This window comes from Phoenix dactylifera, chromosome 16 (genome assembly GCF_051530095.1).
Source record: "Phoenix dactylifera cultivar Ajwa chromosome 16, Ajwa_hap1_PhDact_Kaust_v1.1, whole genome shotgun sequence".
In the NCBI taxonomy this organism is placed as follows: domain Eukaryota; kingdom Viridiplantae; phylum Streptophyta; class Magnoliopsida; order Arecales; family Arecaceae; genus Phoenix; species Phoenix dactylifera.
Window position 1 is genome coordinate 11,793,187 of NC_143205.1, and position 25,005 is coordinate 11,818,191.

The 25,005-nt window shown below is 36.6% G+C and overlaps 2 protein-coding genes across 9 annotated transcripts; both read right to left on the reverse strand.

Moving 5' to 3' along the window:
* Positions 1-5,714: 5,714 nt before the first annotated feature.
* Positions 5,715-10,417, reverse strand: LOC103707389 (65-kDa microtubule-associated protein 3-like). 5 transcript variants are annotated; one of them, XM_026804771.4, is made up of 14 exons: positions 10,242-10,417; positions 10,077-10,110; positions 9,430-9,521; positions 8,818-9,024; positions 8,143-8,391; positions 7,818-8,027; positions 7,584-7,739; positions 7,319-7,478; positions 7,079-7,230; positions 6,910-6,997; positions 6,736-6,809; positions 6,561-6,635; positions 6,256-6,478; positions 5,715-6,157 (listed from the first exon to the last, which is right to left on the reverse strand). In XM_026804771.4, exons 3-14 carry the CDS (start codon positions 9,499-9,501, stop codon positions 5,895-5,897), a joined length of 1,929 nt encoding a protein of 642 aa, XP_026660572.4. In that variant the 5' UTR covers positions 9,502-9,521; positions 10,077-10,110; positions 10,242-10,417; the 3' UTR covers positions 5,715-5,894. The 5 variants fall into 5 exon arrangements, with proteins under 5 accessions (XP_026660572.4, XP_026660571.4, XP_038970696.3 ...); XM_026804770.4 differs by having other exon boundaries at positions 10,077-10,151; positions 10,242-10,333; XM_039114768.3 differs by lacking the exon at positions 10,077-10,110 and having other exon boundaries at positions 10,242-10,350.
* A 1,800-nt stretch (positions 10,418-12,217) lies between these two features.
* LOC103707363 (eukaryotic translation initiation factor 4G-like) lies at positions 12,218-23,468 on the reverse strand. 4 transcript variants are annotated; one of them, XM_088712116.2, is made up of 11 exons: positions 23,231-23,341; positions 22,828-23,057; positions 22,575-22,723; positions 22,259-22,402; positions 21,973-22,040; positions 21,811-21,867; positions 20,105-21,430; positions 19,895-19,978; positions 16,665-19,753; positions 12,760-12,954; positions 12,218-12,666 (listed from the first exon to the last, which is right to left on the reverse strand). In XM_088712116.2, the coding sequence occupies exons 1-11, from the start codon at positions 23,282-23,284 to the stop codon at positions 12,336-12,338; spliced, it is 5,727 nt and encodes a 1,908-aa protein (XP_088568242.2). In that variant the 5' UTR covers positions 23,285-23,341; the 3' UTR covers positions 12,218-12,335. The 4 variants fall into 4 exon arrangements, with proteins under 4 accessions (XP_088568242.2, XP_008790038.6, XP_088568243.2 ...); XM_008791816.6 differs by having other exon boundaries at positions 16,665-19,978; positions 23,293-23,468; XM_088712117.2 differs by having other exon boundaries at positions 16,665-19,978.
* Between the last annotated feature and the right edge of the window lie 1,537 nt (positions 23,469-25,005).

Below are 25,005 nucleotides of genomic sequence, written 5' to 3' on the forward strand. Positions count from 1 at the left end.
TTGTGGAGAAAATAAACTAGTTGAACCCCTAGCTAATAAGGGCTCGGGAGATATCATTTGTGTTAGAATGGTTATCCATGAGAGTTGTCGAGCAAGCCGACGTCAACAAGATGTATCGGAATTACAAGATTGTGACTCCACCTTTCTGTTACCAATAATTGCAAATATGCGAAGTATAAATTGTTATATCATCCAAATTTGCTTAGGCCCTGTTTGGGGGAGCTTTTGGAGGGCCAGAAAGCACTTTCTGGCCCTCCAAAAGTACTTTTAGATGAAAAACTGTGTTTGGTAAATTTTTCAAAAAGCTGTTTCAGCTTTTGCGGGAAGCTGAAAACAGCTTTTGGGAGGAAGCTCCAATTTGGAGCTTTTGGGAGGAAGCTGTTTCAGCTTTTTCGGAAAGCTGTATTTTTGACAAAAATGCCCATATTAAAATAACATAATTACATAGTTTGTCCCTTTATAAACCTAAAAATCTGCTGGAGCCAAGAACCCTAGCCGTCAGACTCCCTTCCATAAGAAAAGGTATTTTTCTTTTCAATTTTGTATGCATCTCTTGAACCACATTTTAGAAGAAAAAAATTTTAATCCTTTTCCATACCTTCCAAAATCATTCTATTGTTTTTTTTTTATCATCAACCTCGCGGCCCACGCTGAGGTCCTCCTCGAGCGTGGACCACGAAGAAGAGCCCCTGGACCGCGGAAAATTATTTTATGAGAAATTATGAAAAATTATTTTATACTAATAATTATAATATTTTATACCTTTATTTTTGTGTTATACTATAAATATAATATCATATTATATTATATCATAATACATTAATATGTTATGTTAAATAATTTAATATTATGTTATATTATGCAAAATTAATTTATACTAATAATTATAATATTTTATACCTTTATTTTTGTATTATACTATAAATATAATATCATATTATATTATATCATAATACATTAATATGTTATGTTAAATAATTTAATATTATGTTATATTATGGAAAATTAATTTATACTAATAATTATAATATTTTATAACTTTATTATTGTATTATACTATAAATATTATATTATATTACATTACATTATAATACATTAATATGTTATTTTAAATAATTTAATATTATGTTATATTATGAGAAATTAATTTATACTAATAATTATAATATTTTATACTTTTATTATTGTATTATACTATAAATATAATATATATTATATTATATCAGCATACATTAATATGTTATGTTAAATAATTTAATATTATGTTATATTACCAAATATTAATTTACTCTAATAATTATATTACTATTATGCTATATCAACATAATATTATTTTATATTACAATAATATTATACTATATCATATATTTATGTATTAATTTATGTTATGTTTTATTATGTTCTGTTGTATAATACTATGCAATGTCCTTTATGGTAATTTTGTCATATAAAAGTACTTTCTCAGTTTGTTTACCAAACACAAAATAAAGTACCACAGCACTTTACGAATGTAGTTACCAAACAGCAAACAGCTTTTTATAACAGCTCTACTTCAGACAGCTCTACTTCCAACAGCTCTACTTCTAACAGCTCTACTGCCAACAGCTCCCCCAAACAGGGCCACTATTGCCAAGTGTTAGTATATGAAGAAGAAGCCATTATTTATGCCTATCTCTTATTTTTCTAATGAATAAAAATATTCCTAACTAAGGTTACAACTACTTCAAGAGGCATAACTTTATTCCTGAATCAAAAGCAAGACCACAAGATGTCAATGGTCCCAATCTTGAATAGATGACGGTGGGCCAAATCTAAAAGCCCCTGGCCCAATATGTGAAGTAAATGCCAGCTTGCGTGTCTCAGGGAACACCGAGATCGGATATTTTGTGGTGTTTATTTGAAGTTCTTTCTTTTTTGAGGGAGCACTTGGATGCCATAAAGTAAGTAGTTCTTTAATAATTAATCAAAAGAAGGGCTTTAAGATGAACGCAGGGTGGATGCGAGTCGACGGCCGAGTCAACGTCAATGTATAGTTTAGAGCATGCATACAAAACGCACTAAGGTTTTGCTTACATGGGAAGTAAAGAAATGAAGTTTGGCTTGTGGATACCCACATTCATCTCTCTTGTTTATGTTTTATGGAAGGGAAATTGTTTTGTAGCACAGCCAGGTGGTGGCGTACTGAAGTCGCTTATGGGAGGGTTGCCTATTATTTTTCCACCATCAAAATTTGTCGATTTTTTTTTTATTGAACCTAGGGCATTTCAGAACTTGCTATTTTTGACTTTTTTTTTTAATTTGTATGAGTCTTCTGTTATAGTAAAATGAAATAAAATAAAATAAAATAATTTCTAGAGCAGAACCACAAATCGATCACTCGCCTGCCGAGAAATGAACATGGAATGTTTTGCAAATCCTCTATGAATATTTCTATGTATGTCTCATGAAATACCTAATGATGATTTGAGGCGATAATTTAAGAATTTTTTGCATGGATATCCTTCTAAATATCGAATTGTGCATGAATACCCTTCCAAAATTGATATTTACATGTATACCCTCGTAAAACTCTGTTATTGTATATATATCCCTAATATAACGGTTATTCTAACGGTGTTAAGAAAATCAAATTTATATTAATTAAAAATAAAAATAAAATTTTAAAATTACACCATTATTCCTGTCTTCTTTTTTGCTGTCGTGATCGTGATCTATTTGCATATCTACCCATTAAGGGTATTTTAGTCATTTTAATTTGAAACTGTTAATTTTTTAATGTCATTAGATAGTATGGGTATATATGCTAAAACAAACATAAAAAAAAGTTAGAATAGCAAAACAAATATTTTACGAGGGTTAATTTTGGAAGAGTATTCATGCAAAATCCAATATTTAGGAGGGTATTCATGCAAAAAAACCCATAATTTAACAACTCTATTTTTTAGGGGGAGAGATAATTTGACATGTCAAACATGTGCTTGGATCATTTATCTGCCACACCAGTGTTGAAAGATCCAGGACTACCTTAGAGATTGTTGCATATATGTTGGCTATTTTGAAGGTACATATTCTTTGAAACATGGGAAACATTTAACCTTGTATGATAATTTGAAAGTTATCTATCATCTAGGATGCATGAAAAGTGCATGTTGGTTCTCTGAAGATCCAAAGAGAATACATAAATGCAATCTTCTATATGTTGGTTAAACGTGAGTCCCATCAATCTAAACCTTAGCTACTCTTATTAAGGACATGTTGACCATCTAATAGGGATTTTTGCAGTAGTATAAAATAATAAGCATGGGATTGTATCGTCTCTTACAATAAATCACCATGAACCCATAATTACATGTATAATGAAGAGGTGTATATCTTCTAGAAAACATTGAGACCATGAAGCATTTGATTCGCTGAGACTTACTAACCTTAGCCACTTCATTCAATATGTTTATCTAAAGCTTTGTCTAACTTTGTGCATCTAGCAATGATGTATTGTAAAAAAGATTTATCTCACAAGTTTTTTCTCTCTGTCTTTCTTTCTAACTCTTAGAGAAGGAAGAACTCTTGTCCTTTGTGCGTCTCTCTTTCTAACTCTTAAAAATGGAAGAACTCAGTGCTCTTTGTGCATCTCTTAGGACATAAAATGACCATGCTACGGAGGGGTATAGCTCATAACAACACGAAACTAATAGCCATAATCTCAAATAACATAGAAGATTCAAATCCATCATCTATTAAATAATTGAATAAATGCTGGTTCAGAGCAACTAAATCTAAATTTAGATGCCAAAATCCATAACTTCAAAATTCAAAGAGTCGCCCGCTACAAATTTATAGTTAATTAAAGAACTAAAATTCTGCTACAAAATCGCAGCTTGATAGTGCAAACTCCAAGCCCAAACTATTCTTTATTCCCGGTAACCCTATTTGTCTAAAAAAGAAAAAAAAATAAAGAGAGATGTAAGCTACACAGCTCGGTAAATAAAACTTATACTACTATATCGGAACAAATATAAGTTTTTCTATGAACAATGCATCATTTAAAGAATCATAAATATTATAAAAATAGAGAATTTTATAATACAATATGATAAAACAAGTTATAAAGCCAATCATACACGCATAAATCATCAATATTTCAAAAACATGGTTCCAAGTATATTGTACAAATAAAATTATAAATCATTCTTTGTCAATAGTCATATCATAGTTCAAACCATTGCTTAGGGTCCGTGTTTGTAATCGACAGAGTATCATGTTCTATATGCCAACTTTATACCTGCTAGTAGGGCCTATGTTCGTACGGAACTAGTTCCGGATGTCGTTCTTCCCCAATTCTAGAGGTCATACATAGCTATCCAAGAGCCTTAAAAATATTTATAATTTTTTTTAAATCATACATGTAAGTAGATGAACAAGTATTAAATGTCATGATAAAAATTTGTATTCCATAAACAAGTTATTTTTGTTAAACAAATATTCATGGAACCACTTTTTGTAACAAATCATATGTTGATCCAATAATTTAAAAAAATATCATATCATCAATAACAGACTATATGCACAAAAAATATATGATAGTTTGAAAATTAATAAGAAGTATAAGATCTACTTACCTCATCCACTTTGAGCCTTCAAAATTTCTTAAGCGAGTCAGCTAAACCTATTTAAAGACATCAATCAGGCAATTAATTCCTCAATAACTATAATATTAGTAAAATGACAAGGAAAAGTGGATAAATGGCCAGGTGACAACATTCGACAGCTCCGAGTGAGTCAGGTCTAAATGATTCAATCAATGAATCATGAAGTACGAACTTGATCAAAACCAAGATCGTTTGATAGGGTGCATCAATAGTGACTTAGTGAGTTTTAAGGATTCTCAACAAGGGTCGAGGTGATCGATCCGATAGGCTGCCAGGGCACCGGGGCAGTAGGATTCATGCACTACATGTCATAAGCCAACTATTATTTTGTTTTCTATCAAGAAATATATCAAAATTTGGGTCAGTTACAGTCTCTGCTCTGCAGGATTTACGTAAAGAGCAGGCCACTTGTTCGATGATACTCCGAACTTCTTAGATGATTTATTCTCCTTCCTTCTCCATGGAACTTTAAAAATTCATGTAGAAAAATGGAGGTTGTGATCTAGGTCCTCAGTGCCAAGGGATGAGGACTACTTAGTTTCAGTGAGTGGATCTAGAGTTACAGGAACTTTCACTGATAAATTTTTAGGGTCTCCTAGCAACTCACTGCAAGAAGTTTAGCAAGGTAGCCACATTAATAAAAGAAACCTTCTCATTCCGACCATAATATTGACATGAATAAAAGAAAGACAATGAAGCCTAACTGGCCAATGCTAAATTTTTATGAAGTCCCATTATCCTACCTGTTTTGCCACTGCTATAGATGACTAGAGGAGCCTTTCATAGCTTTATAAGACTGATAGCCTAAACAATGTCTTATCATAAAACTTTTTGCAACAAAGGTGTCATCCTATTCAAATTTTTGTTCTCATGTTTTTAAGAGGAAAAATTTTACCAAAAGAACTAGAACCCACCGCATGGAAAATGTTCTACCAGTGAGTTGTAGGACTTTATTCCTTTAACCTATGATAATGACATAGAAACCTGAAAATCTTTGTATCTAAATGATTTTACAGCCTCCAAGACCATCCAATCTTTTCAACTATAGATTATGATTCAACAGTCACCTTGGAAACAAGAAGCTAATTTCTTTTTCGAGAAAGGAAATAGCAAGCTAAATTCAAGCCTGAATATGTTAAAAGTACAAGCTTCAAGAAGCCAGTCATAATTGACTTGCATCGATTACCGAGAGGAGGAAAAAAGACTCGCGAATAACAGATAGTGGTGGTATATCAAATCTTTACAAGCTTAAGATGAGCTTTTGATGACAAAGCCAGCTCTTCTCTCTTCAAAAGAGTACTCCATATCCTTAGGCATGTCTATGACTTCAGCTTGACAAATCACAGAGACTGGAGCATTAGTTTCTATCTTCATACAGCTCTTGCGAGTACCGATCTCCTCTTCAGCATTGTCAGAATTGCGCTTGGTGGGTGTGGATGGCATGTTGCTGTCTGAAACTACAGGAGAAAAAGGCTTACGGGGCATGGTTGTAGCATCCAGATCTCTCCTGACTACAAGCATTCAGCTGACACTGTCAAATAAAATAACACTTGATAATTCTGAGCTGCAACATTGATAAAACAAATGCTAAAGGAAAGCAGATTCTAACCAGCAGATAAGCCACTCCCATCATCAGACTTCCTGTGGGCATGTGAGGACTTCGCGGACTGCGGCATATCAGATTGCGACGTGGCTCCAGGTGTGGATGGTCTTCTACTTGGACCCGAAGAGAAAGTCCTAGTTACCTTTTTCATATTTTTCAAAGGGCTTGGCTTAGAGCCAAAAAGTGCTTCTTGCGCTGCAATAAGCTGACCCTGAAGTCTCCTCTGATCCTGCATCAAAATTATGTTACAAATGTGAGCCAAGCAGTGAGGATTCTATTTGAGTTTGATACTCGTAATGATAAAAGAATACCCTGTGTCTTTTGCGCTCTTGCTCTTTCTCCTGCCTCATAGTGGTGTAGTCTTCCAGCATCGACAAAAGTCTGACCTATAAGCAGTAGGGAAAAAGGAAGAGAATAGATGAGTAGTTTGGAATCGTCTGTCAAACTGAACCAAGATTCAAATGTGCAGCTATGAGAAATGCTTACACCATCATATATAAACTCATTGCCCCTTTCTTTCTCCCAAGCTGTAGTTTTGACTGACAATGCCTCTACCATTGCTGCTCCATATAGAAACAGCAAATAGGAGCCTTAAGTTTTGGTGTTTGAGAAATCAAAATTTCTCCAAAACTGTTAATAGTTAAAAACATAACTTCGAACCTGGAATTTTGCTGACAAGAGTGCGTGCTTTTTCAGCGCGCTTCAGTGCAAGGTGGGTACCTCTTCCGGCACTATAACGGCTCTCATCCTAAAAAACCATAGATAATGAAATATAACTACTCAAAAATATATAGTGGATAAATTTTCACCAATAGGTGGGTATTCAAACCCTATTGTACTCCTCCAGCCAGGACTCTTCTTCGCAAGCTGCCAGCCATTTTTCGACCCTTTCGAGCATATCTTTCCTGCTGAATGCCTCTTCTTTAGCAGCTGAAATTTGAAACTCAATCTGGCCAAGGATCAAAGAGGGGTCAGCATCACCTGCAATAGAAAAGATGAACAAAAGTTCAAGGAAGCAGAATCTGGTGATTTGAAGAACAAATTTAAAAAGAAAATATTAGACTAATACCGGTCTCAACAGCTTCATATGCAAATTCTGTTTCAGTATCTCCTTCTGCTACCAAATGTGCCCGCCTACGAATCTCTTCTAGCTCGCTTTTTTTTCTAAGGACAAGTTCTTTCATCTTGCTATTTTTCAGTTCTTCGAGCCTCAAAACTTCTGCCTCAACCTACATTTTAGATTCATTCCTGCTTTCATTCTTACAGTCAAACTAATCATGCTGCCGATGAGCATACAAAAGATGATCATCTCCGTACTTCAGATTATAACTCACATGTTTGATGAAGTCCACAGAAAGAGCATCAGGCTCTGTTATTTCATGTTCTGAAGCAGCTATATTACATGTTACATTCTGAAAATTTAGTTGCTCTTCAGTTGGTGTGTCCATCAGGTTCCACAGCTCCAACATAGTACTCGCAAGATCTTGAAGCTGTCACAGCTTAGATTTTTAATTAACAGAATGGATTCTTTATTAAAAAAAGGGCAAATTTTAATCTAAATCACTTGCCTTTTCCATTCTTTGCCGCTTAATATCTCGCAATCTCTGAATTGCAGAGGACAACCTTTCAATTGTATCATCACTAGTATTTTTGCATCCTCCAGTTTCATTCAGATTAGGGTCTACCTCACTAACCATTTGCTTGAAATCTTTACCAAGTACCAAACACAGGGAATTCAAAGTATTCAGGTGGTCCATGACCTTTCTGAGCCGGTCAGCCTATAGCAGTAGAAAATTAAGCAAAATAAGTTTCAAGAAAATAATGAACAAAAGAATGGTTCTGTGGAACTGATAACTATATAAATAGAATTATTTCTAAGAAATAAGCTCTAACCTTCTCCTCTTGAAGTAGCTGTAACTGCCCACGCAATTCTTCAACCCTTCTCACAGATAGGGCAGATTCATCAGCAGCCACGGTGGATAAATCATAACCTGTTGGCCTAATCTCGATTAATATCTCCCGTATCTGCTCCACAACTTCAAGAATTTGATTCTTTCTATTGTTCTTCCTCTTTTTCATCTCCTCTAGCTGTGGAATAATGGCCTTGAGCTCTTCCTTCAAGCTTCCAGCATTTTGATTCCACTGACAATGCAACCACAAGTAAGAACATAAAAAAAAAAATATCCCATGACTTATTTTATTACAGTCTTTGTGAACATGCCCCGATCACCATATATGTTTAAAAAGTTCCATTTCTTGCTGCCTGATCTGAGTCTACTAAAACAGAACATAGAAAGCACTTCAGTTCCAGTATTCTTTCCTTCTAATGTAGGACTCAAAGGTAGAGAGTTAAAATCAATCTCCCATACGACTGGAGAGAAGAGTTTGTATAAATATGTTTATATATATATATATTGGAGAAATGAGGAGGGTCTAGGAGTTTTAGTGATGCAAATGCAAATAGATAAAAAATGCAGACAGCTTTTTGCATAAAACAGTAAATCATCTGATAAAAAATTGGTTCTCTCATTGCACTTTTTTTATCAGAAGTTCAAAGAGTAGACAGACCTGCCAAACATGCACTGGTGGCTCACCCATTGCAGAACATATGGCTGCAATCTCTGCTTCAGCATCGGCAATAGCCTGCCGCAGCTGAGCTTTAGACCTGTTTGCCTGGTCAACTTTTCTTCTATATAACTCCAAGCACTCCTGTTCTAGCTCAAGTAGCATTTTATTCCTTTCAGCTTCAGATTCTCCAACTTCATCCCAAATTATCTGCAATCAATCATATCAACAGGCACAATGACCTTTATAGACTTCCAAACAAAGAAGTGATTGGCTGGATAAATTATGCATCTAAGATGGATGTAGCATGCTTCAAATTAAATCCAACACATCAACGAAAACATGATTCGATGCATCAAACATATGCTGTGCTAGAGGTTCTCTTTTTCTTTTTTTGAGAAACGAAGGGAGAAAAAGAATAAGAAGAACCTCTATCCATGTGAGAGATTCTGGAATGCACTGTTCAGATATTTTTCGAAACTATGATCATGTACCATTTTGCCATACTAACAATGCCTTCAGTAGGAAGAACATAATGACAAACATCAGCAACGATTGAAAACAAGGACAAGTAAACATATCCTGCATATAATTCATCGAGGCCTAAAAGCTTACCTTGAGTTCATGTAACAGCGATCCGTGAGTGCTCTCCATTTGTAAAGATTGTTGACTTGGAAGCTTAGCCATATGTTACACCAACTACTACTCTGCAAAAGCAACGGCAAGAAGACGGTTCAAGAGTTACTCGCAGAGGCAATTTTTTTCCCACATCATTCAATAAGAGGAGGATTTTCTTAATCCCTTTTTCCATCATTCAAATGTATCAGAATAAACAAAATTAAACCAGCAATCACCAGATAGGTCAAGTGCTTGAAAGGCATCAAACCTCAATTTCTTTCATGAATAATTTGATTTTCAAGGACAAGATGTAATTACAGTAGGGATGAATATAGTTTATCCTTGGTGCCAAATCACCACCATTTAGGATTGGAGGCAAATACTCCCATTAAAATAATTCTCAAATAAAAATGGGCATGAAAGGGGAAAAAAAGGCATTGAACGGATTGATTGCTTTCTCAATTATCTCTTATAAACCACATTTTAATACTGACGCAGTTATCAATTGTTTCATGAAACAAGCATCATTGCCCCCCAAACTTTTATTTCTCTGAATTACTGTTCTCATAATCGATGGATTTAAACTCCTAAATTCCTAAGAATTCAAAGCGCAGAAACCTGATAGATCTATAACAAGGAAATACCTTGGACAATTGAGGATACGAGGAACCAAATTGACTGTGGAGACGGCCCAAAAGTCAATTGAATTAAGGAAAAACCTGGCAGAACTAATGAGAACTCTGCATGGAATGGAAAACAAAAGCAAATGTGAAGAACAAAATAAAACGAGGATCCCAAAACGAACTAACCGGATGGATATATGTTGTCCGACAACAGAGAATCCAGCAAAACAACCAGAAGGCAACTTCTTCCTACGGCTTCATGGCTGAGAAACGAAAGGAGCAATTTTTTCAGAAAAGAAAACAAACCGGTGGTTTTGAGGATGACAGCGAAAAAGAGAGAGAGAGTCTTGCGCGGCAAAAGCAGCGGAAGACACGGACGGATCGGATTGCTTTGAGCCTCTGACAGCAACCGGGCTGGAAGTTAACATGGTCCCAGATGTGAAAACAAGACATTTAACGGCTTAACTGCTTCCGCTTAAATAGGAAACAAGCTGCGCTAAATTTCTCAAATCTATTGAGAGAAAGAAAAAGAAAAAGAACAAATTTGTTGTCTTTTCTGGTTTCTTATCCTCCTGGATCCTCATCTCAAGCAACCCATACCACCCTCTTCTCTCTGCCAAGACTTTGGCTTTTATATATATATATGATTGGCAACCAGCAGTTACCACCTTCTTACCTTCTTCTCTCTTCTATCTTCGTGCTGTCCGGCTCGTGGAATGTGAGACTTACGTTAGCATCCACTAGCTATGCCAAACACAAAACATTTATAGTTTGATACTCCATTATGATTATTATCACATTTTTATTGTTTTACTTTATATATTGTTTTTATTTTCTTGTTTATTTGCATATTGAATGAATTTATTTTGCTTCAATTATATCATTTTATTTACCACATGATTAAGTTGTGTTGTTCAAAAAATATTAAATATTATTTATGACATTTGTTTAAAATGCAAATAATTACTTTTATTTCTTATGGAAAAACTTCAAAAAATTTGCACGATGCATGTTGGTTGTTACTGAAAGGCTGCATAATCCAAAAAAAAACTAGTTATTTTTGAATCTCCTATCTTTTTCTTCTTCTCTAAACCGATTTTCTTGCTCATAGGGACATCCTGACATCCTACTAAAATTTGGGCTCATTATTCGAAATTTCACCTTAATACCAATAATTTCTAGATATTTATTCTACTCAAGTTGGTTATATAAAAATATAGATAATGGAACACAAGCATAAATGTAAACTCCAGTATACTGTTGCATGCCATTAATATGGGTCTCTTGTCAAGTAGGCTAGCACTGCCTTCAGTAACTAGCTGCATCATCGATTCATTGACCATTGAACTGCATTATGATACAAATACTGGCTGAACTAAGAAAGCATGGCCTATCATGCCATAATAGCACGGCAAACCCGAGGCTCCCCGGCTATTTCTCGACATCTTAAAAGTAATATTTTTAGCTTGCCATCATACTAATTTCCTAAGTGAATCCAATTGACATTATCCAAGTTCGATTCAAATTAAACTAATGGACGTCTTCTTTGAATTATCAAAAAAAATTACAAATTTTCTATTTTTTGACCAAATGACTCTCAAATTTCAATATATTATACTATTATTTAATTTGTTTATTATTCTTGAATTATTTGCAAATTTTACAATTTATTCACAAATTAGTTTCAACTAATTTTAAATATTTTGGTGTTACAAATTAATTAACAATATCATATACTATTACCAGAGATGATTTTTTTTTTACCATAATTTATTATTTTTTAACCTTCTATGCTGATTTTTAAGTAAATAAATTTATAAATATTTTAGAATGCTTATATTTTTGAAAAAAAATATTAATTTTCTCATTTTTCCTTGCCCCAACTCTTTTCAAATTTTTTATGATTTTTATTTTTATTTCTTTTCGAACTCCAACTCATTATATCCAACCAATTGGTTCCCTAACACTAAATTTGTGACTGATAACCATCCGCTTGGGCATGCTCCAATCAGGCCAAGACAGTCAATGGTTGGTACTCAGAAGTCTCTAATCTGAAGGGCCTTCCTGTTTAGACAAAAGGGCAAGGTTGAATGGCAGGTGTAGCCAATGCCCGTCAATTAGCAGCTCAATTGATGCTTTCTTTCCAATATTGAAGATGAGAATTCTATGAAGGCATTGGAAAATTTTTTTTTCAAAAAAAAAAAACTTACAGGAAAAGAATTTTTTGAGGAAGAGCCCTAAGAGAACCTATACATGATAAGCTAACCAAAAACAAAGAATCTAAAGAAATGCATCCAATTTCTTTGCCTTGATTGAATGCGGTGGTCTGAAATCCTCCAGCCGAAGATTGGAGATCGCACATATCTCATTCAAGACAGATTCCCCTTTCTCCTTCTTGATCACCTCCAAGATGCTTCCAAGGACCTCAGATGCAAGTCCCAGTTCTAATAAGCGCCCAGGCTCTTCCCCACCTTGGTGAATTAATTTTCCTACCTCTCTGAGTGGAACCACATTTTCCAATATAACTTTCGCAAAAACGCAGCCGAGAAACTCTGCTGCTCTGGGAGCATCATTCACAGCATCCTCCAGTGAGGCCAGAGCAGATTCAAACCTAGCAAAAAAGCGAAAAGCTTGTAAGATTTCATTTCTCGAGTCAAATATTGCTTTTGTATCTTCATTGGGTTTTAACAACTAGCGTTCCTACCCCTGGATGAGTTGTACTTGATTCAGCAAGCTATCTGGAGACTTGCAAAGGTTGACTAGAAGTGTAGCCAAGATATCCCTCTCCATGTCTTTCCGCTCGAAAGAATCTATGACCCACAGTGATATCATGGCAGGATGAAAGTTTGGACAATTCAGCTCTTTGATGCACAGAGATACCTCCTCTTCATCTCTGGCACTGGTGAGATGAAATTAAAAAGGAAAATTCAGCAATCAAACCACAATCAAGATAAAACATTTGGAAATAGATCGCAAGAAAAATACAACCAACACTTCTACTCAACATGCATAAGCAATCAATAGCCAAGGAACTTAAGGATCATAAACCTAAGAATGAGGTCATGAGAAGTTAAAATACATTTCAGAAAATAGACAACCTTGGAACTTACAAAAAAGAAGCTACCCAACCATGTTTCAACAAAAATGATACAGCTCTCAGCCTCCCACCCAGCCCCGGACACAACCCCAATTGCTCAGGGAAGGTCATGTCACCAACACTGGGTGTGCATAGACCACAATTTCTGCATCATATGAAACCATAGAAGGATAAAGTATACTTCTGCGTCATTCCAGAAGAATATTATACCCAACATAAAAACACAAACTTGCTTCCAGGTAGCCAGTAGCAGTTACAATTTTCCCACTAGAAAAATGAAGTGTATCTCAATATCTCTGTCATTCCTAAATAATCTTATACCCAACACAATAACACAAAAGCTTGATGGTTTGCCTGTAGTCATTACAATTTGCCCACCAGAAAAATGAAAGGTTTGATTCTATATTGGATTTATGAACTGAAATGCCTCACTGATCGAAGAAAAACATCCAAAGCTGACCCTTTCTAACAGCCAACTCAATGTCTATATTACATTGGAAATAAGAGAATGAGAGAGCATGGGCTGAAATAAGATGATTGGACCAAATGACACCAGGAAGCAAATGCCTAAAGAGAACATAAAATAAGTCTAACAAAAGAAATCAACAATTGTACCAGGAACCGTCGAGCAATTAAATAACAAGAATTCCCCGAAGCAGCAAATGAAGAATACCAAGGAACGAGTACGATAAGTCGATACTAAAAAGACTGGTGGAGCGGCAACCGCAGATTGGAAATGAAGAATCCTAGGGACCAGCAAAAGAATGTGAATGCATGGAATGACTGCATGAGCCACAAAAACCAACATCTCAAGGCAAAGAAAAATCAAGCATTAAGATTTCTAAGGTATTCAAGTGTAAGATACAAGGGGGCTATTATGACACCAAGGTGTGACCTGTCGATTACCAAGGTTAATTAGGAACTGATTTAGATATTGACTAAACAAAGGAAAACCACAAGAATTTTGAACAATATATTATTTAGTGGTGAAGCATTAAGGATTGTTATGATATACCACAAAAAAAAGACAAGAAAAAAAGAAGCATTACAAAATGGAAGGTTCCTAACAAGAAAATCAATGAAAGAGGCTAGAAAAGGAAAGAAATAAGTTAAGAAACAGCAGAGACTGAAAAATATAGAAATAAATTAAGAAACAGCAAACAAACACTGAACAAGCATAAAGAATGCTAAGTTTATGGGTCGCAACCATGAGGAGCTAGGGTTTGATTGGGTCTTTCGTATTCATACAAAGTCATTTGGAGCTAAATTCTAAAAGACTTCCCCAGCACCTCCCCCCCCGGGGAAAAAAAAAAAAAAACAACCACCACAAAATAAAAAAATAAAAATAAAATTTAGTAGGAAACTTGAGGGACCCTATTAAAATGCCTGCCTAATCAGACAGATGAAAAGAAGAGCAGTTCAACCTTGATCAAATGGACTATGTTGTGATCAGCAGGTTCAAGTGCCAACCAAATAATGGAGCCTAACAATGTCATAGATCACCAAAAGATTTTTTTATTCTAATCCACCACCCCTCTATCTCATTCCATTTCCTTTTACTGTCACAATGGGTTGAAAGTTGAAACCTTTGCTTCTGTGCACATGAACAAAATGGGGAGAAAATGTATACTGGGCTCCTCGCAGACCACCATCAGGCCTCCTTCCCTTCCTATCTCTCTCTGTCAAATGTCGCTACAACTTGCAGGCTTGTTGCATTACATCAAAAGGAAAGCTATCGACCAATGATGCCCACAAATGATTGCCATGTCCATAATGAACTGCCAGAAACACCTTAAACAGGATTATCCTTAAGTGATGGAACTGATATTTTTATGGCAATTGTCATAACTAGGGGATGTCCTTTACCTTATTTAAGTTACTAATACATTTTACAATGGCCTTTAGTACCAACCATACTGGCATACCAACTCATACCTGTAGGAAACTGATACACAGTACACCCCTTGTACCAAGTGTTATTTTCAAGAACCAGACCAACAATGCACAATTGGGTATCAATAAGGGTACTGAAACCAGATTTGAAACCCTTGTCATGTTACATTATTTTGAACCTCTTCGTTTGTGTTTTGGCTTTTCCTTGATAAATAAATTAGGGATGCTGACATCATCACTAAAAATCATAATTTATGGCTTAGAGTTTTCCAAAATATTTAACAAAATATATCTTGCTAATATGTAATTATGTATTTCTGTATTTGCTTATTCATTGCAATGTCCTCATATCAATACCCTGTTTTCTCAGAATTGTCATATTGGCATGTTCATATAATGCTATTTCCTGATCAACCATGCCATTCCATTTACATGCTTCATAGGGAGGTAGGGATGATAAACCGATCCTTTTAGAGTGCATATAGAGCAAAAGACAACCTTATGATATTCTTAGGTTGCTTTTCATTAACTTACATGTAACAAATTCTTAATTATGTAGTGTCCTGAGAATAAGAAACATTAAATGGAATTTGCAGAATCAAAGGATTACACCTTTTAACAAGTGTAATAGATATTATATTCTAAAAACAGTCCATAATAAAATGAATGTGGACAGAAAAATTTACCAATATCAACTGATAAATAATGATTTAAACGATTGAACAAATAAATGGCTGCTAAAACATTTGATCTTCTAGTCTACATGATGACATATTCTAGTCTGAGTTAAAGCTTGAAGCAACAGCTGAATAACTAGAAAAATTGAATAACTTCTTAAATGTTCAAACAGGTGCCTCTTAAGTGGCGAGGCATTGAAAAGCTGTTCAAGTGACTGCTTAAGCACTTAAGCAGCCATTTTTACTATTGACTAAGGGAATGTCAAAAAGATTAGTAGATGGTAATATAAAAGAATTGTTTAGAAAGAGAGTTATTATGATGCTGTCAGGTAAAGAATTCTAAACCAAGAACTAAGTTAAAAGGTAACAAAAAGGTGAAGAAATATTGAAGAACACACACAGATTTATGTCCTCGACAAGTAAAAAACTGCATTAAGAATAAATGATCATCAATAACTCAAGCCAAATATAAGACTCTCAACAGAGAATTAGCAGAATAGTGGTATAGAACAACCAAGATGGCAAAACATCACTTGATGAGAAGCATGGAAAGGATATTCAAGGATGATACAATTCAAAGCATTGCAATAGAGACACCCAAAATATACATGAATGATAGCAAAGATAAATTTTTAAATATATAAATATCCCCTTCTGACAAAGAATGATAGGTAAGATGCAAATGGGTACATTAATAATCCCATAACCATGTGAAATTGTTTATGCAGTCAGACTTTTTACATGGTCATAATCACCTAAATTCAATGTTGACCCTAAACAAGCAGTAAGCCTACAACTACCATGTAGCCCTATTATCGTTTAACCTTCATTTTCTAAATTCTTCCCAGTAGACACAATCAATTGTATGCATGCTGCATGATAGCATATAGGATTTTCAGTAGTAGTCAGAAAAAGGAAAAATATATAAGAAAAAGGTGTTACCTATAGAATTCCCTTATTGCTGATATCGATTTTTCCTGCAGAACCTCTTCAGACAACTGTTTTACTTCAGAAGGTGCACCAGCACTGCCACTTAAAGATACCTGCACATGACCAGCAGGGATGATACTTGCTGCAGATCTATCAAAAGAACAATCTAAAATCTTTCCCCTGCTTCCAAAATAGGTACTACGATCTTGGGGATTCATTGGATCATGTGGTGCTCCAGAGAACCTATCTGGCATATTTTTTGGCATTATTTCTTCTTTTGAGCTGTCAGGTGCCCGCCTGTAACCATTTGGACCTGATGGCATCCTACGATAGTCACCAACACTGGGAGAAATATCAGGCGACAAAACATTTGATATCAAAGAGTGTCCTCTTGCAGACATACCCCTAGCAAGTCCACCTTGTGGGCCAAGGGTAATTGAATCATCATTGTTAGGTCTTTGAGGAAGGGGAACTGACAATGTTTTACTTCCGAATGGATGTCTATCCTTCAATCGAACACCTTGAGATCCATAACCACGGACCTGAGGTGATAAATTGTGCATATTACCAACCTGGGAGCTTGGAGGAGGTAACATACTGGATGCTCGCAGACCATAGTCAACAGGTTGTCCTCTTCTTGAGGCTGCACTAATGCCAGAACCACGAGCTGATCTACTTGCTTGAGCTTGCCGCTCTTGCACTGCATCTCTGTGCACCTCTTCAATTTTCTTTGGGCCTTCAACTTTCCTTCTTTGTTGCCATTTATTCTTTCTCAGATCAATTGCATCCTTCAACATGAACCTAACTCTAGATGATAGCTTCTGATTTGTTGATAGTTTTGCCATCATGTCAAAATATGCATCCATATGTTCCTTGGCCTTGGGATGGTCTATCATCTCACCTATTGTACTCATTAACTTGCACAAAGCTTCAATATCTTCCTCGTCAGGATTCTGGTACTGCCCGAGCAACTTCTTGATGCATTCATGCATAATTCTCTCCGTTAACATTCTTTTCTTGTACAATTCACCAATTAGCCGAATATTTCCAAGCATACGCCTCCGTGCCTTGATCTTTTTCTTCTCTCTTTCCTCCTCAGATTGTTTAGCCTCACCTTCCTCTTCGGATTTGTTAGCTTCAGCTTCCTCTCTCTCCCCTCTTTCAAATTCCTCCTGGCACTTATTTAGAAGCAACCTTTTAAAGGTAATCTTTTCACTGTCCTCAGTGAAATCAGGTAATTCATTAGCAAGATGGTAACAGAAATCAGCATACATCTCACAGAAAGTTGGCTCCATCAAAGCTTTGTCAAAAATCTGTGAGATTACACCTGTAAGAGTAACAGTATTGTCAATATTAACCTCCTTGACTTGTTGAAAAAGCTTCTCAAAATTCTGAGGTGTCAGTTTGTTCAGTACGGCTTTCAATTGCCTTTGTTTTGCCTCTTCCTTGTCGGTCGCTTTACCCACTTCATATCTTTTCTCAGCTCTGTGTATTACTTGCGCAGGTGTTTGAGGAGAAGGTATTAACCCTCTTTGAGTGCCAGGAGAACGCTGCCACCTGTCTGCGTCAACACCATTACGTGGTATCCCTCCCTGAGATGCCAGCGTTTGCACTAGCCCAGAAAGAATGCCACCAGCAAACTGACTGGATGACTGCCCACGTGGATGCCTTAAAACTCCATGACTTACTCCTTGTCCTGGCCGAAAGTTCATAATAGCTGCTCCATGTCCCATCTCTGGCCGAAGATCACGTACAGAAGCAAAAGAACTAGATGCTTTCGTCCATTTATCATCATCCAGAGTTCCAACCATATGGCGGTCCACACGGGAACCTCCTGGAGATCTATTTGTAATCCTTCCAGGACTAGGATAGGGTTCATGGTCAACAACAAGGGAAGCCCCAACAGAAACACTCATCAAAGCATCAGATATATCAGATCTAATCTCAAATCCCACAGGAAGATCAGTATATTGCTCTGAAAATGTTAATAGAAAATCCCTGGAATATTTTCTGCTCATACTCTCATTTCCGTCATCAACCTTGCATTTCTCTACTTGACAGACTTGCTGTCCGTTCTCTGGTATTTTCAATTTTGGAGTGGAGATATCAGCTGCATCTTCCCAATCATCCACTTCAACTTTGCTCTGCCCATCTCCCTCGCTAGCAACAACATTCTTATCTGTATCTGCAACCACAGGTTTTTCAGCATCTACTACTCCAGGACCATCTACACTTTCTGGGGTAGTGGTAATTTCATGTTTTTCCTCAGGACCCTTGTATGCATTGTAAAGATCTGAAGTTCCTGCAGCATCAGCTTTTGAGAGAATTTCCTTCCTCTTCTTCCTTTTTCCAGAAGGCTGAGCCCTGGGAGAATCCAAAGCAGTCTTGTCCTCTGGCCTGGATGACAAAACAGAAACCAGTTCCTCACTAGACAGCTCTGTAACTTTTCCTTCCAGTTTCTCTGTCACCTTATTAGTAACAGGGGCTGAAACAGCAGCTGTCTCCAGTTGTGAGACATCAGGATTGCTCAAGGCAATATCTTGGCTGTATATTTCTTTGCTTGTGATGGCATCTAGAGAAGAAGGTTTGTTTTCTTCAATGTTTGCAGATGAAAGATGACTAGAAGAAACTGCATCAGCTTTCTTGAAGTCCAAAGACATACTAGAAGAGATGTATAATTCCTCATTTGTCTTCTCAACCATCAAGCTTTGCTCCCCTGCTTCATTGTAGGAACCAGACTGTTGCCTTTCAGCATCATAAGACTCACAGACAGTCGAACTTTCTGAATTACATTTTCCAGTCCCATCTTGCTCAGCCAACTCAACTTGTTTTCCACCTTCAACACATTCTGTCAAAACAGATATTGGATGCATTTTCGCATTACCAGTATCTTGAGAGAAATCACTAGATACTCTTGTTTTTCTGAGTTCCTTTTCAGCAAGTGTTTCTTGTTCTGGTTCAACATCTAACAAGATAGAATTGTCCCGACTAAGAAATGTCTCATCCATCTCAAGACCTGTAGAAGTTGATGTCTCAGAATAACCTTTCTCTTTAACTAGAATTCCACTGTCACCTCTCAAACAAACATCTCCAGGTACTTCCTTCACCAAATCAATACCAGATGAATCTGAATCAGTAGGGACTAATTTACTTTCAACATCTTTAAAAGCTCTAATTTCAGTTGAAGTACTTTGTTCTAAACTAAGTGAAGACAAGCTTGTTGGAGTGGTTAACATATCTACCCCAGAAAATTCCTGAGCTTTCTCAGAGTTTCTGGATAATTGCCCCGTTGTTCCATCTCTGTCTGCAGATTCAGAAGCATCTGTCTGCACCATGTAATCAAGTCCAAAAGTTACAAATAGAAATTCGCTTATATATAACAGCAGCAAAATATATCCTCTACATGAGAAGATGAGAAAAGAAAAAAATAAGAAAAATCTAGAAACTCAGACCTGTTGTGGGTTCTGTGAATATCTGAGGTCCTTCTTATTTTGCTTTTTTTGGTTATCCTTCAATAAAGTCATTCTTTCAACAGGTTCTTTTATTCTGCCACCAGTTCCTGTCTCAACAGGTTCATAATCCCCATGAGGAACAACAGGAACTGATGAAACTGCAGCCTGTGTGGTCTCCGACGGCGGAGAAGCTGATTTAGACTGCTGAACAGAACATCGTAGACTGACCTTACTGTTACTTTGTGGATGAGAAGACGTGGCTTCTCCAGAAGGCTTTAACACCACAGGTGCTTCAGCATTGCTTGTACGCAAGCTAACTATCTCTGAAGCAGTTCCAGCTTTATTCCCATGAACTGTAGCTGATGGAGCAGAAACTGGCACAGCTTCCACTATCATTGGTTCAGTGAGACCATGCAAAGGAGAGCCAGCTTTGCTACCAGGCATGGGCTTAATGACAGATGGATGCGTGAATGTAGTGGCTTGGCCAACCTGGCCAACTGGATAGCTATATCTTGCTGCCTGTGAACCAGAAGCCATCTGGCTGTTCGTCAAAGGAAGAGAAGTTGAGGTAGAGAAGAACATCTGTGATGAGTTATAAGCATTGGGTTGAAATGGAGGAGAATAATGGGGCGGGAACAATGATGGAACAGGTTGGGATTGAGAGGTTGCATTGGGAAGGGACCTTTGCTGTGTAAAACCACCATCAGTATATGAATCTGTCCTTTTATGAAGTCTCAGCTCCTCATGGGTCTCTGGGTGAGTTATCTTTACAGTGGTCTTGCGAGGAGCACCAAATTTTCCAGATTGCTGTTGTGCAAACTGTTGGGTGGCAATACTGATTCCAAGGTTTCCTAACTGAGGAGGAAGTTGGCGACCCATTTGAGGTGCAAAGTTCAAGCCTTGTCCCTGGTGCATCATCAGCTGAGGCTGCAGAGGATGAGACTGAAGGCCATGGAGAAACATCTGCTGTGGTACTTGGGGAACATTTCCAACAGGTAATGTCATTGGCATTTGCAGTGAAGTGGCTACAACACCCTGTGACTGCAGCTGAGGACTGGGGCCACCAAATTGCAAGGGGACTTGGGGCTTTTGAAAGGCCATCGGCATAGATATTCCAGCTATGGGAAGAATAGAAGATTTGGGTAGCAGTACAGCAGGCGCAGCTGAAATTTGTGAGTGCATATCCCGCTTTACCTGGGCAGGAGGTAGAGACTCTCCAATATTAGATTGGTTAACACCACCTGCATCCTTCTTAGGCTGTAGTGGCTGCTGTGGTCCAGAGGGTATGGGAACTTTGGGCACACCCCTGAATGAACCATGGTGAGCCTGCATGATGGAATTCAAAATCTTAAAATCATGACAGAACAAACTGAGAAAACTCAATGACGTCAACTAGGATCACAAAGACTTCCATTAGGTATACATCTGACAATGATCAAGATTTCCTCATGATAGGGACTCAACGTTTGGATAATATTACCTATCACAAGCAGAGAATTTATAAATCTGCTTGACATGTACTAAAAAATATAAAGTGAATGCTCCAGCTAACGGAGCAAAGGGATAAAGGCCATATAGAAGATGAACAGCTACTGGAATATAACGTTGGTTCATCCATCATCAAAGCAAAATTAGTCTAGATATCAATTTACAGCCCTTTTTTTGCTGAAAAGTAAAGTTTACAAGTCCACTATAAATCTACAAACCTTGTCCTTCTTCTGCTCATCCAGATTAGGTGGAGCTGAGGTAGTCCGAGCAGGAATCTATAATAATCATAACAAATTTTGCCAAATCAGAATTGCAAAGGACAGCACAAATAACACATAAAACATAAAATTTTATTTGAAGCAAAATGCTAGAATAAATACCTGCATTCCATCCATGATACCAGGGCTTATAGACCCAAATTGAAGGGTAAATGTCTCGGATCCGTCACCTCAAGAGAAGGAAGCAGTAAATCAATAAGACTATCCAAATAATAAATTAAAAGAATAGTTACTATGCATGAAGATGACCTCCGAAAAAAATCATCAGTTGCAGAAAAACAAGCACCAGCTTATAACAGTTAGCACAGAGAAAGAAACACATCCGACATAAACAAGCCACTAGCATAAGCATTCAAACAACGAAGTGAACAAATACACAAGAAATTACCTTTGGCCGGAGTCACAGGGGCTTCGGCATCTGAAGTTCCTGCAGCAGACTGAGAAATTGGAGCCCTTGGATGGGCTCGCAGGTTTCTTGGAATGGGTGCATCCACAGGGTTTGCAGAACTTGATGCTGCTGCATCAGATGATCCTGAACAACATGAAGATGAGTAAATTTAAGAGTATAGCAGCATTTCTTTTCTTCTTTTTTTTTTTTTTTGCTTTCTGATCCACGGTTCATGAGTAGCGCTCAATCCAAGCAATCAATCAGAACCGATAAATTTTGATAAAAAAATAAACATAAAAAAAGGAATTTGAACAACCATGCAAAGGTGGTTGGACATGGGGACCATTCTGCACGGCCCGCAGAGCAACGGGAGCAGCGGGGGCACCAACAAAACTCGTCCCAGAACTCGAACTCGATGAATTCGCCCTAGATGACCCTCCTTGTCCATTTCCAGACTTCTTGAATCTAGAAGCCGACAACAAGAAACTAATCAAAACCTAAATTTTGAACGCCCATTTGCCCAAATCAACGGAGAAGAGTGATTTCATCAAGCAAGATAAAATCTTTACGTCCGATTTGTCCAGAGGGGCGGGTGGTCCGACGAAGAGGAGGGAAAAGAGGAGGAAGAGGAGAGTTGGGGAGGAGGGGCAGAGCCGCCGCCCTTTCCGCCGCTGCCGCCGGAATATCCCCTTTGCTGGCCGGAGCTGCCGGAACGACCGCTCTTCCTCAGCTGCTGGCCCTCGCTCTTCTCTGCCCTGGATTGATTGAAGGACATAAATCCGCCTTTTCTTCCTCCCACCTATAGCACCAAAAACAAAAAAACAATCTCAAACGAGAAAAAACAACAAAAGAACGGAAAGATCCATCAACCCAACAAAACCGAACAAAGCCCCAGATTTTGGCACCATCAAATCGAAGAAAGACAAAAAAACACAAAGGTTCGAAATTTATCCCAAAAAAAAAGAGACAAACTTCGAGGCATCGGGGAATGCCGGGGGACCTCGACTTCCAGGGTCTTGAGATCATTCTCTCACCTAAAGCCTGCGAAGAAATCAATTCGCGGATTCGGGGAATAGTTAGGGTTCCCCCCTCAGAGTGATGGGGAGGGAAACCGGTCGAATAGGCTGGACGGAATCATGAGGAGACCGAGAGAGAGAGAAAGAGAGAGACAGAGAGTGGGGGAAAAAGAGGATTCGAAAGAGTTTCACCAGAGACGGGGAAGAGAGTTATCAATAAAATAAAAGACAGGGGTAAAAAAGGTAGAGAGAGAGCAGACGCTGTGTGACGGTGCTCCTGACACGTTATCAAAATTCATTACTTAATATAAAAAAATCAAATTATTAATTTATTAAATCTTTTTGTTTACCATAATTTATTTTATTATTATATTATATTATAAAAATAATTTAAAAAAAATGGCATACTCCATGCATCACCAGGGCTAATATTAGTTAGAAGAAAGGTTTCGTGAAGGTTTAACTTCACCCAGAATGTTTGATGTTGATATTAATGATGCCAGTATTAATAACTATAATTTTTGTATAGCATTCGCTAAAGCTCATTACTTAAATATAACAAAAATAATTATAACTTCTATTTATTATAATTTATTATGTTATTATATTGCATTTTTAAGGAGAAAAATATTGTATCCCATGCATCATGCAGATTATATGCTAGTAACATATGGATACTCGAGATTGTAAATTGGACCCTCCAATTCACAATCCATGAGACATATGCTATGTAATTTATGATAAGAGAAAATAACAACTCATTTGTAAGATCTATTTGAATATTTAAGGTGTATATATACGCATGCATATATATATATATATATATATATATATATATATATATATATATATATATATATATATATATATATATATATATATATATATATATATATATATATAGGTATGTATGTGTGGGTGTAGACGTATGTACATGAAATTGGACATGAGATAAAATTTCACTGAGAAAGTTTTACAAATTAGAATTTTCATCATGTGTTTGGGCAAAGAGAATGAATTTTCCAAACTCTATGAGATAGATAAGCAATTGGATGTTAAATCAATATATCTAAAAGTATAGCCTACTTTTAACTCCATACAACATGGCTAGGGACATGACCAAGTTAAGATTACTGCTTATTTAGTGGAAGCCGGTTACAAATCTAAGAACATCTTGAAAAAGGCTGGGTCTTCACTTAAATTGGTCTCTGGGTCTATAATATCCTAATCCATATCTCTAATTATATATAATTTGTTGATAATTGTATTTACTCTTTGATAATTGATTGAGGTAGTATAATAGCGAAGTTAAATTGTAATTTAACTACAAGCTTAGTTAAATATTCAATATATTTTTGGTTGTAGTAGTTTGAGACCCGGAATGATCTGATCGAGGGAAAAAAAATTCTTTAAACTCGCTCTAACTCAAGTCTCTCAAAAATATTATGGAAAAATAAAAAAAGATTGGCAAAAGTAAGATTTTGTCCTTTTTTTTATTGTTCCATCCGAAACTAAGGTACATAGCCTCTATTCATGACGTTAGTCCTTGCACAATTCGAGTCGGATTTCTCGCTTAGTTCGAACAGAACTAGCTTTTCCAATATATATATAACTAATAAAAATAAACATAAAAAGCTAATAGTTAGATCAACACAATGCATGCAAAACAAAATACCGATCCCACAAAAGCTCAAACAACAAACAATTAGATCAAAATTATAGAAAAATTAA